The 17,202-nt window shown below is 43.0% G+C and overlaps 1 protein-coding gene across 8 annotated transcripts in view; it reads left to right on the forward strand.

Moving 5' to 3' along the window:
• The first annotated feature begins 374 nt into the window (after positions 1-374).
• Positions 375-17,202, forward strand: part of VPS54 (VPS54 subunit of GARP complex) — a 73,030-nt gene continuing 56,202 nt past the window's right edge. For 6 of the 8 annotated variants that reach the window (XM_030557911.1, XM_030557915.1, XM_030557918.1 and 3 more), the window contains exons 1-3: positions 375-520; positions 2,231-2,342; positions 16,983-17,144. In XM_030557911.1, the coding sequence (XP_030413771.1) occupies positions 17,009-17,144 (136 nt within the window). In that variant the 5' untranslated portion in view covers positions 375-520; positions 2,231-2,342; positions 16,983-17,008. Of the gene's footprint in view, positions 521-879; positions 1,006-2,230; positions 2,343-16,982; positions 17,145-17,202 lie in introns of those variants that run through there. The other 2 variants (XM_030557912.1, XM_030557913.1) reach the window with 2 other exon arrangements.

The raw sequence follows: 17,202 nt of genomic DNA on the forward strand, positions 1-17,202 counted from the left end.
AGAGAGACAAGCTTTCAAGGTTACACAGAGCTGGGGGAGTGCAGCTGGCTCAGGACTTGGAAGAAGAAATGCTCTGTGCAAGCTCAAAAGCTTGTTTCTTTCACCCAGGAAAGTTGGTCCAATAAAAGATATTACCTCACCCACCCTTGTCTATCTAATATCCTGGGATCAACACAGCTACAAAACAACATACAAAAATCATGCCAGGTCTCACAAAAATCATGCGAGTTTAAATATATATGTACATATATTGTTTACGGGCCTTTGGATTACTAAGCCTTTAGCGTACTCTCAGGTCACGTTTTCAAGACATTCTCTGCAGCCACGGGGACTAGAAACTTAGCTTTGGTTTCGTTTTATAAGGAAAGCTGAGAGTCTCAAGCAGGCACTTGATTCCAGGAGCTGGGGCTGAGAGGACCACCCCTGTCAGTTCTGCATGACTGGTGATTAAAATCGCCAGCATCCTCAAGGCTGCAGCTGGGGATGCACACAGGGGACCCCAACTTCAAGCATCTTGATGGTAAGGGGCTGAAGGAGCATTGCAAACAAGACCCCAGAGCTTGCAGTGCGGCCGTGGCCTTCCCCAACTCCCTGGCCCAGTCTCAGGGTGCAGCCCAACCCCACAGGGGTTGGCTTGGGGCAGGGCCTGCCTGCACCCCAGAGAAGGGGCTCCAGCTGGGCAGGGTGCTGGGGGGTGCCTGGGCGCAGCTGAGGAAGGATCTGGAGGAGGCTCCTGTGTAACCCCCTGCCCGGGCCTCAGCCCCGCTCCCCCGGACCGTCCCTTGGCCCGCCCTGTAGCGCCGGCGGCTCCTCCCAGTCTCCGGCGGGGCTGCGGGGAGAGGCGGTGCCTGAGCGCGGCCTGCCCGGCGCAGCGCCCGGAGCCGAGCGGGGGGGCGGCGCTGGGCAGACAGGGGCGGCGACGTGTCTCTGCGGAGGCGCCGGGGATGCGCTAGGCCGCGCCGGCTGTCCCGGTGCCCGCCCGAGCCGCGGCCGGGGATCCCGCAGGTACAGAACGGCGCCCGGCCCGGCCCCGCGGTGCGCCCCGTTCCCGGCCTGCACTCCCCGAAAGCAGGGCAGGCTGGACCGTGTCCCCCGGGCACAGGCTGTGTCTGCCCCCCTCCGGCCGGTGCAAAGGCTGGACCCCAGGTCCCTCCTTTCCCCCTCCCGGGCAAGGGCTGGACCCCAGGTCCCCCCCGCCAAGGCGCAGGCTGGGCCCCATGTCTCCCCTGCCAGGGCGCAGGCTGGGCCCCATGTCTCCCCTGCCAGGACGCAGGCTGGCTCCTTCACCTTTCCTCCAGTGGAGCTGCACTTTGCCAATGCACAGGCCAGGCAGCTTTCCCCCTTCCTTCCACTGCACCGGGGAACAAGTGAAGTGTCTCTCCTCCACCATCATAAGTCCTAGAGGCCAGTCCCGATCCTTTCCCTCCCTTCTCCCAACCTGTCCCCAGGCAGGCAGCTCTTTCTCTCCTAACCTGCTGTGTGACTCCACTATCCCAAAGGACAGGCTGCTCCCTTCTCTTCTCCCCTCCTTGTGCCATGCACAACATGATCCCCGGGGACGGGCTGGCTGAGCAGCTTACAGAAGTTACGTTTTTCCAAAATGTCATTTTCAGGTGCTCTTGGTGTGTTTGTTTTGACTCAATGTTTCCCATTGTGTGTGTGTATGTGTTGCTGTATGTCCCTAGCCCTTTATACACACTGTCTTCTAGTCTGAGGATGACTTTCTGTGATTCCTTTTGGAGCCTTTCAGTGCTGATCTTGATTGGCTGAGAGAGGTTATGCTTCTGGACCCTTTCAATCTAGTAGTCACAAAGAACCAAGATAAACTGTAAGCTTAGATGTTGCACGTGGTGTTATCACACATGGGGACTTTTACTAGCTACCAAGCAAACCCACTCATAAACAGATTTGTTTCCAAGACCACATGCTGAGTAGTTTGCTTTTTGTATTTGAAAAAAAGAGGAGGAGGAAGAAGAGGTAAAATAGAGTAAGCATTAAGGTGAGGTTATAAAGTAATGGGTATATATGTTGCAAAGATTTGCGTTCTGCATTGCATATGCCTTATATTTGTATTTCTATGTTAAAATTTGAATATCACCTTAGAGTGAAACTGACAATTCTGAACTATTGTGCTTTCTCCCTCCTTACCAACTTTAACTTAGAATTTCCTGGGTGTTGTTCACTTTTAGCAGAACCTTTACCTTAGTTTAATGTGCAGTTCTTCATTTAGGTCATCAAAATAGTTTCGTGAGTTATAAAACCAGGATTTTTTTCTGCATCATGGAACTGGAGGAGATATGAAGACTGCCTTCTTGAGATATCCTTGGACTATTGTCACTAAGGTACTATAGAGTTAATTGTGTAATTTATCAGATGTGTATTTTATAAGTAACTGCCCCATGTGTAAAGAAATAACATGCTTATATTTGTGAGAAATGCAATGGGTTTTCCTAGAGGTAGTCCCAGTCCTAATGACAGTTATGGGAATAAGGAAATAGAAGCAAAAAAAGTTTATTTCTGTAATGCAATAAGGATTTGATGGCCTATTGGAGCCATATATTTGATTTATAAATATTTATGGGCCCAGGTAGCAAAAAACAGTATTTTAAAAAAAAAAGGTTAACATGATATGAGAAGATGGGGAATAACTCTTTCCTTGATAGAGTAGGTCTTGCCTATGTATGGGAGATACCTGTATGCCATAGCATGATGTTATCCTGCTATTATATTTCTGTAGGAAGATTACCTTCTATCCCTGGACTTCTCAGTTTCTTTCTACTATTGGCATCTTGTAGGAATTTCTTTCTACTTGTTGACATTTTGTAGGTTTTCTCATGTTTTAAATTTCAGTGAACCTAATCCTGTAATTTATTAATTTTTAGATTTAATTATACAAAACTTTGTATTTGTCTAACGGTCTATCTACCACCATTTGTCATCTTTTCAGGGCCTTAAGTGTGGCTGATGTTGCGCGATTATTTATTTATTAATTAGTACTCTAGCTATATCATGGCTGAGGAAGACTATCTTAACAAGAGTCAGTCCTGTAGAGCATGGAAATGTGATGTAGACACAGGGCCTGTTCCTGTTCCCATGAAAGCCTTTGGGAGTAGGTCGCTGCCTCTAGAGGATGTATGAGTAAAATGTAGAATGCCTAGAGCTTACTAATTTACTAGACACCTACTGCCATCTAGTCGAAAGCTGATAGGAAATATGAGTGTGGTTTCCCTGGAGAAGTTTGGGGTAATTCACTGTATAATATCAGGGTTGGAGGGGACCACAGAAGGTCATCTAGTCCAACCTGCTGCTCAAAGCAGGACCAATCCCCAGACAGATTTTTGCCCCAGATGGCCCCCTCAAGGATTGAACTCACAAGCCTGGGTTTAGCAGGCCAATGCTCAAACCACTGAGCTATATATTTTGAAAAAAAAAATTATAAACAGTGATGTAATACCATCTGCTTTAAACATTGTCAGAATTGTATTGTTCTGAGACATGACAAGCTCATGTTCTGCTTTTTAAATTTATGTAAGTACATCCATTTATTATTTTAGAAAATGGAAACCGTCTGATGGCTGTTCAGTGGTTTATGTGAAAAGAATTGATCCTCTCGCTTGAGTGCCTAGTGGTCCGGCATTCATATCACAAAAGCTACCATCAGAATTGATACTTATTGGTGTCCTTGTTGATGGTCAGCAGAGAAGCAAAGGATTGGATGGTCTTTTCTGCTGTCTAGCTACTTGCCCTTAGAGGTGACTTCCTGTCTAACCTCTCCCATAAATGCGTTGAGGCCCATTGTCGAGGCAGCGTGATGAAGGCTGAATTACTACAGAGCATGCTGTACCTGTTTGTGGGTATACAGCTCTTTTGAAAACCTGGCCATTATTTTTAGAAAGTTAGGGTTGGATTCCCCAGTGTGCTGTGGGCAGTTTGCACTGCATAAACTGGACAAATTGGCCCTAAAATGGCAGAAGATAGTTGGTGGAGAATTCCATTTCCGCAGGGGAATTCTCTATGGCGCCTGCGGGGGCATCTCGATGCACCTGCGTCCTGGCCCCCAGAAGAGCACCCGCTGAAATGCCGCCGAATTTCAGCGGCATTTTGGCGGGGACACTTCTCAATGACGCTGCTTGTCGGTGACCAGTGACGTCATCGAGAGGCGTCGCTCCCAATTTCAGTGGGGACGCCTCTCGATGACGTCACTTGTCAGCAACAAGTGACATCGAGAGGCGTCACCCCCGAATTTCGGGAGCGACACCTCTCGCTGACGCTGCTTCGTCGCCGACAAGTGACGTCATCGAGAGGTGTCGCTCCCGAATTTCGGGGGCGACGCCTCTCGCTGACGTCACTTGTCAGCGACAAGCAGCAGCATCGAGAGGCGTCCCTGCCGAAATGCCGCTGAAATTCGGCGGCATTTTGGCGGGTGCTCCACCGCGGCAGTGGTCCTTTGGCTGGCGCCCGCCAGCCAAAAAGTTTGGGGACCACTGCTCTATGGTGTAAGGACTGTCTCTGTGCAGCCCTAATTTGTACAAGGGTTAGGTGGGCCTCAAACAGCTCTTAACCTGCCATGAAAATCAAGGCCTTAATATTTTAATCTTTTTGCCATATTTGGAGTATTTTCTCATTCTCTCCTTAAAATACCCCATATTACAGCTACTTTCTTGAGCTGAGCTGTAGGTGGAACTCCTAATGAAGCTCATCAGTTTTGCTCTTTGTTTGGCTACAGGTGTTTCTGTGAAGTGACATGAGATGCTCCTCTCTCACTCTTTTTCCAACCAGACAATGTACCATATTGTGCTACCGGTCCATATCAGCTAAAGGAGCAATATGTTTTACCAAGAAATTAAACCAGGGTCTCTTGTGTAGCAATGTGGATTACTAACCACGAGACCTGTTCTTATAGATTAAAATAATATTTTTAAGCTTTGTTACTTGTTTAAGAACAATTCCATCAGAGCTGACATTTGAAGATCTTGCTGTACAATGACCTGAATAGCTATATGTATTCAGAGCATGTCCACTTGGCATTACTTACAGGAGTATCAAAGAGCCGGTTGTCAATGGACCATAATTGTGTCATTTTCTAAAGTTAAAGAAGCTATCTAGTTATGGTCTCTGCATAGGGTTGCCAACCCTCCTTATTTGGCTGGTAGTCTCTGGGAATTGGGCTCAATCTCCTGAGACTTCTGAAGCCAATCCGGTAGATTTGAGGCTGCTAAAAGACCAGCGGGGCTAAGGCAGGCTCCGTACCTACCCTGGCTCCACGCGGCTCCCAGAAGCTATATGTACATACACACATACCTGCAGAATATACAGTGAAGTTTTGATTTCAGTTTTTTTGTTTTCTATTCTGTCCTCCTCTTATATGTTAAAGAGATGACATCAACTTAAAATTTGTATTTTTCTGTTTTTACTTGCTATTACTAAGATTACTTTAACTGAAAAATGAGAGAAGTGGTTTTGGTTTTTTTGTTTATTTTCTGTTTGACAACAACTGCATAAAATTAGTTTCCTCTGAGATTGTGTGGGTTTTTCAGACACACAAAAGGGAGAGAGAAACATTTTTTTTTTTAAATTAAAAAATGTGTCAGTAAAACTACAGAAATCGACTGCAGCAGTTTTACCTCAAATGGTTTCTAACTCATTTCTTACATTTATTAGATTCCAAGTTGACAGTGTCGCTCACTTATTATGAGACATAAGGAAGATAATTTTAAAATAATATTCACTGGTGTATTTAAACTGAGCTGCCTCTGCTGCTGTTGGTCCATGTTTTATAGAAAGGCATATCAGTCCTGCAGTGCTCCACAAGGTCCTCCATATCACACTGCACTGCAGCACTGCTTTTATCCAAGCCCATAGCATTAGATTCAGTTATCCAAAATAGAGAATATTTGATAAATATTTGACTGTAATATTACTTCATCTGATTCCAGCGGAAGCTGAATTACAAAATTGCCATTGTGCCATTTGAAGTATGTACGATCTGCTGATTAGAACAGTGGTTATAGGCAAGCACATATATCTGATGCATTCATTTAGAAAGGCCAAGTGGCTAAGTGGATGAGACTTTGCGGCTACTGTGTTAGAAACCTTGGTTCTATTCCCAGTTTTGACCTTGTGCAGTTTGTGCAGCCTGATCTACACTTAAAAGTTAGGTCAACATGGCTACAGTGCTTAGGGGCTTGAAAAATTCCCATGCCGACTGCTGCAGCTATGCTGACGTAGCCTGCAGTGTAGATGCATTTGGAAGAATGCTTCTGTTGACGTAGCTACCATGCCTTGGGGAGGTGGGATTCCTATAGTGAAGGCTCTGGCACCATAGCTGTGCTGCTGTAGCACCCATAGTGCAGACATCACCTCTCTTGCTTCATTTATAAAAGAAGTGGGGGATATGATACTTGCCTGCTTCTTAGGATGTGTCGTCCCTGCAGAGTTAATTTGGGCTCTTACTTGGGTATTATCCATAATTCTAGGCTAGAATTTGAGTGCCACTTTCATTCGGGGTGGTATGCTGCCCACCTTGCAGAGAGGACACAGGCTAAGTCACTTGAGTGCCAATAGTCCTCCAATGGCTTCCCATGATTCCCTCCACCTCCACCCCATCCTCCCATGTGCCTGGAAAGACGGAGTTGTTCTCTCACAATTCACTGGGAAAGGCTGACTGGCTCAGCTTACTACAACACAATAAAACATGGGGTGTGCCACCAGAAGTCCTAGCACGCATGAGTGAGTGTAGCATCAGTATGGGCTTTGTAGTGTGACTTCTCACACTCAGGGTGGGCTAGCCCAAGTGCTGATTACCTGAGTTAAATCTGTAGTGAAGACATACCCTTAGTTTAAACCTATGAGACTTAAGTCGCCATTAAGGGATGTGAAGTGCATAAAAAATATTAAAACCTGTTTGCAAAAGAAGTGAGATTTCAATCTCCTGGTTTGTAGAGTGGGGAGGCTGGTACAGGCATCTCCTGGAGGCATGGGAGAGTGCACAGTGCAGTTGATATGCACTTAAAATATGGGTGGATATTCCTGGGGATTATAAAGGCACCTCTCTGACTCCAGGACTAAGTGTGACACTAGGCACCCCTGAATTCGCACCTTACACATTATTGTAATAATCTTTCTACAAAATATGCCTTGTGTTGGATCATTTGAAAACTGATAACTTACTGATCATTAATATTCATGTGTGATGGGCAGTGGGTATTAGGAGTTACGGGTACATGCTAGACGTATGGCTGAAGTGTATTTAAACTAGGCATGTCGGGGATTTGTTAAACAGATCAATCCTAAACTTACATATAAGCAGTAAATAGGGCCATCAAGATAGCATGGGGAGGAGATGGCAGGAAACAGAAAATTTCAGCAAACAATAATTGGGGAAGAAAGAGCATGGAGCTTCCTTCATCACAAGACTCCATCTCATTCTCTGGATAGGTTGAATAAGATTTACTCAGAAGAATCCATTTCAAAGGTTTACTAGTCTATAAAGACAGAGGGTCTGAACCTCAAGTGATAAGCAATTGAATCAACTGATTGTATTATAAGAGTGTAGAGAGTGAGATCTTTTTCTGAAAGCTAATGACACATTGGTGATTAATATCACTGTGAAATGTAGGTATCAACACTATATGAGGAAATATGGATATTTAATGATACTATGTTTTAAAGTCTGTGGCAGAACAGGGAGAAACAAGTTCCCTCCCTGCCAGGAAGAAGGTGGCTATTTACCTTTCTCCTATGTAAAGTAAGCATGGTGGAATCCAAGCAATGCAAGCCCCATTTAGGTACAGGGGGCTGGGAAGCCTACAGGAAGAGAAGAACAGCATGAGGTCATCCTGCCTCTTCAAGCAACGTCATTGAACTTTGGAAAATATAAGCAAAGACAAAAGCCACCTTTGGCATCCGTCACTAGACAGACACAAGGAAACATAACGCTTACAAGCTGAGAAAAATGGGCCTATCAACCCAGGGGGTGGGGTTGATGTTTCTGGGAACTGCATATAGGTGAGGAAAAAAATATCTTGAACAAAGCCTGTACTTGGCTAGATTAAGTTTTAGACTTTTTAGAAGCGTGTTTTGTTTTGTTTATTTGTAACTCTATCCTCATTCTTGGTATTTGAACTCACTTAATCCTATATATAGATAGATAATAAATGTATTATATTTTTACTGTAAACCAACTCACTGCTGCCTTTCATGGGAAGAGTGTATTCACCCCAGTTAAATTAATAAACTGGTGGGTTTTGTGTCTTAAGAGGAACAAAGGAACCTGATCGTTTTTCTAAACTGTCCAGGAGAGGACCTGGACAATACAGAGCACATGGTTTGGAGAAAATTCAGAACTGGGAGTGTGTTGGGGTCACCCTGCAAGTTGTAACCCAGGTTGGTAGAAGCCAGAGTGGGGCTGTAGGATGAGACACAGGCTGCTGGGGTCAGGGCTGTCTAGCATGTAGACACTCTGGCCTGCATGCTGGTAGGTTGGCAATGAGCACCCCAGGCTGGGAGCTATAACAACAAAGAGTTGTGAGTCTCCCAGAGTTGCAGGGCAAGCGATAACACAAACCCTTACTGACGTGGATTGGACCCTGAACTGCTGTCGCATTAATTCAATTTGAACGTCCTATTCTAAAATCCTGGAGTGTTAAAACTATTCAAAGAAATGGTCAGAAACAATTTTAGTTTTGGCAAAACAACTGATTTTTCCCTAACCTCATTCTCCCAAACAGCTTAACCATTTTTGCTAAAACTTAGAGCATGGAAAATTTCAGGCAAAGAGTTAGTCTGTTATAAGCAACTGAGAACAAGAATTGTAATGGGAAGTGTAATACAGTCTTAATATAGATGTTGCTATACACTTCATCTATAATAGTTTTCATTCTATGAAATTAGAAAGATGTTATGTTAACCAGACTTTGTATGATAATGCAATGACAAATTTAGACACTGCCTAGCCAGAATGCTAAACCTACCAGCACAGCAATAGATAAGTGGGGCCATGAGTGAGGTCACAGGACATCCTGTGGGAAGCTCAACTCCTTACCATCCACTGGTGAGAAACAGGAAGACTCGGGAATTTCTACCAGGGTGCTGTCCCTGGATACTGTTAGAGGCTCTGTCTTTCGTTTCTGTCTCTGGCTAGTAGGTATCTTTACATATTTATAGCTGCTACCCCATCCTCACCCTAAACTTTCCCGAGTTTCTAGGGGAAAACAAAGCTTTATTTCTCTCTTCCTCCTCCAGTTCTTCTTGGCTGCTGCAAGGAGGAAGGGGAGGTCTATTTTCTACCTTTCCTCTTGCCTTTATCTTTTTGGGTCCTGTTCTCTTATGCATTGGTTTTCAACCTGTGGTCCATGGACATGTGGGGGTCCACAAACTATGCCTCAGGGGGCCGCGAAAGGTGACTATGAAAATCAAGTTTCAGATCTCAGAAAAGGCATTCTGTATTTCTGGTCAATCAAAAGTATGTAAATACCCCCACCTACAGGTCAAAACCCAGAAGTATTGTCATCACTGTAGAAGCCCACAGTTAGTGCCCTTTCTCGTGCTGCGTCAAACGCTGTGCCGAGCAAGTGCAACATTTACAGTTGAATTCTGTTCAGTCAGTTTTCAGTCTAAGACTTCTATGATAGGGGTCTGTGGCCCACAGGTTCAATTTCCAGAGGGGTCCGCACCTCCATTCAGAATTTTTTAGGGCCCTGCAAATGAAAAAAGGTTGAAAACCACTGCTCTAATGAATATCTCTAGTGCTTACCTTTTCTGTGAATAGCTTTGGTAAGCTGCTGCAGCAGCATGAAACTAACCTATTTTTGACAGTTCCATTTCTGTCCATGGAACTCCAAATAGCAATAGCGATACTTATCAGATTCTTGCTGTTTTCACCCTATTGCTGCTGGACAAAGCTGTGAGTAGCAGCAGAGGCACTGGAGCTGTCTGTCTTCAGACTCAAGAATAGAACACTGAATCAGTTTACACTGGTTCATGTTTGGAAAGTTATTGTTTTCTACCGGAAGGGCTAGGAACTTATTTTTTTTAAATGAAAGTTGAGATTCTGTCCAGGGTGTGTGGAGTTTTCAAGTCATATATAGGATATTTGAGGATTGTGCCAACAATTTAACCTTTTTTTCTTGGGTTAACTTAAACGAACTATAGATACTTTATTAACCGAAAAGCAACAGAGCAGCTTGTAATGTGCCATTGTATGTCTTGGTCCCTCCATAGGGATCTCAGTCTGTTAATTGTACTTAACTTGTTGGAGGACCCAGGGCTCAAGTTAGTGAATTCTGATTAACTGTAAAAAAGTGAACTGCGGTTGTGCTTCTCTTTTTGTGATACTTCTGTATTGCATCATTAGGGCAATTGCTCTTTATTTGAATGGCCTGGGACTGCTGGAAAAGTGAGTTACGTTTTTATTCCCCTTCTAAACCTGTATCTTCTGTCTAATCCATGTAACAATTTGTCATGCTGAAGCTTAGTTATACAAGTTGTCAGCCAAAATGCATTTACATTATTTTTTTTTAGAAATATCATTACTCTAATCCAATACTTAATTGCAGGGCACCCAAAATATTAATGTCATTTAACTTGCACAGTTGCATGTAGTTATTGCAGCACATATTCTCTTGTAACTAGGAGGCTCCGGAGACTGGGCAATTTATAGTTTATATTGCACAACTCCCACACAATGGTATGAATTAAAATAGTCTGTAGAGGCAATCCTCCACTCTCTTTATTTACTTGCTTTTGTTTCATGTTAAGTTTGAGTTTAGTTTTCCATGAGATTTAAACTAGATGATGTATGCATCACTGCATATTTCAAGAAATGTTTATAAAGTGCTTAGTATACTAATACTATAAAGGCTATTTTGTAGGTAAACTAGTAAGTGGTTCTCAATCAGGGTTTGTGTACCTGAGGGTACACAGAGGTCTTCCGGGAGGTACATCAACTCTTCTATATTTGCCTAGTTTTACAGTAGGCTTCATAAAAAGCACTAGCAAAGTCAGTAGAAACTAAAATTTCATACAATGACTTGTTTATGCTGCTCTATATGCTATACACTGAAATGTAAGTACAGTATTTATATTCCAATTGATTTATTTTATAATTATATGGTGTAAATGAGAACGTAAGCAATTTTTCAGTAATAGTGTGACTGTGGCACTTTTGTATTTTTATGTCTGATTTTGTAAGCAAGTAGTTTTTAAGTAAGATGAAAATTGGGCGCACACAAGAGAAATCAGTTTCCTGAAAGGGATACCCTAGTCTGGGAAGGTTGAGAGCCACTGAACTAGTAAATCACAGTAACTTTCAGTGGTCAATTAGATTAACGTACTTGGGAGGTTAGGTGCTAGTAAGGATTCCTATCCATTTATTGACTTGTTGTAATCTGCTTTGGGACTTGGAAGGGATTCAGGACAACATATATTGCATTTCTTCTTCATTCCTTAATGTGTTCTTATTTGGCTGATTTTAAAATCTGTTTTGTTAAACCACAGTTTTGTAGTACTATATGAGTGTTTTCTGTTTCATAGGTCAGTTTGTGCCTTTACAAATGTGGCAACTTGTTGAAGTTAGTTATCTATAAGGTCCTAAATTATGACTAGGGCATGGATCACTTGCGGGAGGATTTTCTGCAGCCTGAGGTCTTCAAACCACAATTTGAGGACTTCAGTAACTCAGACATAGGTTAGGGGGTTGTTATTGAAGTGGATGGGTGAGATTCTGTGGCCTGCATCGTGCAGGAGGTCAGACTGGATGATCATAATGGTCCCTTCTGACCTTAAAGTCTATGAGACTGCTAGAGTAGGTGTTACCTATGAATAATTTAGTACAGCATCATATTGCAGACCATTTAGAAGACCTCTGCCAGAGATTCTTGTTGAAATCAACTCGATGATATGAAAGTTCTTTGCTGCACTGCTATTTTAGTGTTACCTTTTTGTTCGGTTCTAAGATTTTGTTAAGACTGGAATAAGGGCACAAAGGTAATGTGGATATTTGACAATGATTAGCAATAAAAATAACTTTAAGAAATAAAGGATGTTTGGTTTTGAAAACAAACATTTGAAATGTGTGTCTTCAGTGTTAAAATGTGTTCCTTAAATTTTATTTTAAATCTTATACTGGTTAAATGCAGTTAGCATTTATTCCATTTCGATTTAGGTAATTGAACTTCTTATTTTAGAAAGCACTTTGTTTTGCTGGCATCCTAATTTATTGTTTTAAATAAATTGTCAGAATAGGGGAAAACAATGGCTCACAAAATGCTTGATTTCAAGAGCAAAATGTTTCATTGCATGTATAATTTTAAGAAGGGCTTCAGTTAATACAAAGCATTAATACGGTTACAATGGATGTATATCCATATAACATGAGATTTCTCAGGAGACCCTGCTAATGCAGGCATTTGGTACAACTGTAGTTGCTGGCGCTCCTAATACCCACTACTTTGTATATTCCTTTAGGAGGCTTGATTTTTACCACTGAATGCATGATATTTATTTTTCTAAAAGTGCTAAAATAATGTATTTTTTCCCCTCAGCATTGTGGTTCATGAACCAGTTTGATTAGTGACAAAACCCAGCAGTAGTAAATGCTAGTATCTGGTGAGGAGCTGCTGGAGGAAGGAAGGAACATACCTACCGTATATACTTGTTCACAAGCCGAATTTTTTTAGTAAAAGAGGGAGGCACCAGAGACGGGGGTCGGTTTATGAACGGGTATAGAGAGGGAGAGGTGGCACACAGCCCCTCTCCCCAAAAGAGGGAGCAGGGAGAGGCAGCAGAGCCGGAAGGGAAGTGGCGGGGCCAGAGTCTCTCCGCTTCTGGCCATGCTGCTCTCCTGTCAGCCTCCGAAGCAGCTGCAGCTCCAGGGCTGGCAGGCTGCAGCCTCGCTGCTCGGCCCTGCCCCCCCCGGAGCATGCTGCGGCAGCGCCACTCGGCCCTGCCCCCCCCCCCCCAGAGCATGCTGCGGCCGCGCTGCCCAGCCTGCCGTAGGAGCTCTAGGCAGACCAGTCTCATCCTCCCCGGTCCTCCCCAGATAAGGTGGGAAGTGATGGGATGGGGAGAGTTTGGGGGTCCTGGGCTAGAGGTGAGGTCATGTGGAGTGTGGTCACAGGGGTTACTCCTCTGACCCCCAGCTTCTCCCCTGCCGTCCCCTCGAAAAAATTTCCCCACCAGTTGCTGTCCCAGCCTGTCAGGGTAAGCAGCTTGCGTGCAGGACACTTCGTTTACTTAGGTTTACCTTCGTGCCTGCAGACGCTCGAGGTAAACAAACCATCTGGGACCACCAGTGACTTATCCTGATGGCCCAGGAGCCTAAGTTTGATGACCCCTGAATTATAGGGTCGGCTTATTAACGGGTTATAAAAATTTTCCATTTTTACTTATCCATCTTGGGGGGGTCAGCTTTAAATGAACCAACTTATGATTCAGTATATACGGTACATTAGAAATATGGCAAGGGAAGAACAAGCATGTTGAGCATAAAAATCTCTCAGTGGTGGAGGCACCAGCAAGAGAAAATAAATAAGCAAATTAAAAACCTTAAACAAAATATTTTCTCAAAATGGTTGTGTTTGGAAACAATTCTGAAATTCTGGAAAGCTGTAATCTGACACAATCATCTTGTAGTTTTGATATGTGGCTGACTACTTCAGAAACACTTTAGATGCTAAAGATAACAAGTACCCAGGAACACCCATTTGGATTTTAGGATTGTCATGAAATAAACTTTAAGGGAGTGTCTAAATTAAAAACAAAACAAAACAAAAAAAATCACTGCAAGTAAGGGAACCTGAAAATAGAAAATAAAACTCCTGACTTTGTGCTTTGTTCCTATCCAGAAGGCCTGAAACTTGGTTAATTGAGAAAGGAAGTGATTAAACAATCCACACACAGTTTAAAACTCTTCTGCTTGTTTTTATTAACATCTGTTTAATTCTAAATGAACACACAAATACCTAGAAAAAAAGGTCTGTCTTTTAAAGATTAACAGATGATGTAAGTGCTGTGAAAGCCAAAATGCACACTTGACACCTCCAGACCCCCCCTCCTCCCCCCAAAAGAGACAAGATTTGACATTCTTGCTATTTCTCGGGTTAGAAACAAATGCAGGAAAAAGATATTTTGAGGAAGGAGTTAGTTATTGGACAAACACTTGAGCAAGTATTTCATGAATAAAATACTGGCAGCATAAAGATTGTTGTTGTCATTTCTAATATTAATATTCAGGTGAACAGAATTTTATTAGAATATAGTGAACTGTAAGAACAGCTATAGTTACATAAACTTGCTATTTCCATTATTTATAATGGCTAGATTATTTAAACTGTAAAATTCCTTGTATTTTTCTAATGTTTATTACTGTAGCAACATTAACTTTTTATAAATTTATTAATTTATTATTGTCTAGAATAGATTTTGAGCAAAACTGGTTAAGTATATTGTAGTGGTATTTGGTAGTTCTGGAAGTGTTGTTTGCCTTTCTGAATAGAGTAGCTCAGAGGGGTCTGTTAAAGGTGGGCAGGGAAAATTCTTGTCAACTATCTTCTTGGGGTTTGCATACCCATTTCCAAGGACCCTGAGTCCTGGCCAATGTCTTGGTGCAGCTGGTAGAGAGATTTTAAAAACAGGTTGATTTCCTGCCAATAGCTGCTATTGCAGGGAATAAATGGAAGGATTGGGGTTGCCTGGGCTTTCTCTTCTTCCTGCCTGAACTGCTCTGCCTTCCAAGTGCTCTGAAAACAGGTCTGTAGGGGAGTAGATACACCAGGGAAGGTGGCCATGAAGGCCAGAGAAACCGTTAGCCCCTGCAATCAGTGAGGGGGAGAGGTAGCCACCCAAGTCTTCCCCCCATCCCAATGCTTAGAGAGAGCGAGATTGACCACACAGAAGACAGGAGAGAGACCTACGCTGGGTGATGATTATGGAATACAGATGGACATTGAAGAATCGTGAGGGGAGATGTGGGGATGCATCTGGAAATGGAGACATACAGAGTGGGGACCACAAAGAATGGGACCACAGTGCTCAGTCAGCCTGTGGAACTTGTTACCAATGGATGTTGTGAAGGCCAAAATTACAGCTGCATTAAAAAAAAAATTAGGTAAGGTCATCAGTGGCTAATAGACAAGATCGTCAGGGGTGTGACCCCATGCTCTGGGTGACCCTGAGCCTCTGACTGCTAGATGCTGGGACTGAATGACAGGGGATGGATCACTTGATAATTGCCCGGTTCTGTTCATTCCCTTTGAAGCATCTGGCATTGGTCACCATTGGATGACAGATTCCGGGGTAGATGGACCATTGATCTAATCCAGTATGGTCATTCTTATGTCCTTATAATGAAGAAAACGCTCAAAATCTTCAACTGGCCTGAATGAGAAAAGAAGGGAGAAGGCTGAAGGGGACTGCTGCAGAGAGTGGGACAGAGAGGCCCTAACACTCCACATCCCAGTAGAGAGTAAGTGTGGGAGATTCCCCCGAATATACAGGGGAATGAGCCTGGAAAACACTAGGGCTCCTCACCTATAAAGGCAGGAGGGGACAGAAAGGGGATGACTTTGAGATTGAGGGAAAAGTGCAAAGGGGAGGAGTAGAAGAAAGGAAGTGTAATAGCAATGGGGTTAAAGAAAAGGCAGAAAGGAAGAGTCATAAAATGGACAAGAGCAAGACATGGAGACAGGTCACACAGACTGAGCTCTGTGTGTGCAGAGAAAGCAACCTTTTAAAAAAGGAGGGTGACTCATGTAAGATGGGGATGGGAGCGCAGTAGGTTTATGTCCATTTTGGTGAATATTCATTTTTCTGTGCCTTTTTCTTTTTTTGTGCTTGTAAGAAAAAAAAAAGTTTAAAATTCTCAGGTGTACACAGAACACCCCAGTGGTTGGGAGCCTGATGGCCCCCGATCTGTGGCTTGCTTGGAAAATAGTCCCTGGCATTGAGGTAGAGTGACCTGGTTTTACATACATTTTCTCTCTCTCTCCCCGACTCCCAAAAACATCTACATGAGGGCCATTGGCCCAGAACTCCCCAAGGAGGGGTTGTGTTGCAATCCCACGACCTGCACTTGGTTTGGGAGTGTGTGGAATTTATTCCCCTGCACAGCATATAGTTAGCTTGCTATACAAGTACCAATCACTTGGCCCTTGTGTAGGGAAGTATGAATTTCACCCTTTCAGTGGAGGTTCAGTATAAATAGAATTGCAGTTTGCACATTACAATGTATCGAAACAACTTGAGACATTCATTACATTACAGTCTGGAAACAGATGTTCACTGTGAATGGATTCCACTATACTGTAAAATGATAGAACCCTCCTCTGGAGTGCATGCCTCACAGGTTAATGGTTTTGCCTGCTATCCATATTTTGTACACAACACGAATCATTCTCTTTAAATACTCTGCAAATCTTTCACTACCAAAAAAGAAGAAAAAGTCAGGGAAAATATACCAAATCGTGCTTACGTGGTATTATGAATGAAATTCGCTGCTCATGTAATTCTGCTTAAGTGAATGGAATTAAATTAACAGAGAATTAGGCCCTTTATCTGCACTCACAAGACTTCTGATATGTGATCCACCGTCATGTCTGTGGGCTTGCACAATTTAGCTCCCATCAGTAGATTAAATAAAATTACCCATAACAGACTGGCATGCTCTCTCATTCACAAACCTCCAGGATTTGGCATGTCATTTCTGAGAGGAAGTATTTCTAGGATAATGCTTGAATAATTATGGAAACAGAAAGATATAATGTGCGTGGGCATTTTTATGTACAGTAGTTGTGTGTGTATAAAAATTAGCCCTTTCTTTCTATTTCAAATGTAAAATATTTTTCATACCATGGTTGAAAGATAACTAGTATTGTTTTAAACTGTTTAGTTTTATGTAAGTGAGTTGTTAAATAAATGCCATTGTTATGGTACAATCAGTAATCAGAGCTGCACTGAAGACTTTGTGTTTATTTTTTCTTTCTTAGCTTCTATCAAGTGGTGATTTTATGCAATGGCATCAAGCCACAGTTCTTCACCAGTGCCTCAGCCAAACAGCAGAGATGCTTTCTTTAAAAAGGAAATGGATTCTACTAAACGCTTTCGACCTGTACAGTCACTGCCTGATGTATGTCCCAAGGAACCTACAGGTAATTTTGGCTTGTAAGGCAGATGAAAATACTGTTACAGTCAGTGTCCTGAAAATTA

The sequence above is a fragment of the Gopherus evgoodei genome, chromosome 3 (genome assembly GCF_007399415.2).
Source record: "Gopherus evgoodei ecotype Sinaloan lineage chromosome 3, rGopEvg1_v1.p, whole genome shotgun sequence".
Lineage (NCBI taxonomy): Eukaryota > Metazoa > Chordata > Testudines > Testudinidae > Gopherus > Gopherus evgoodei.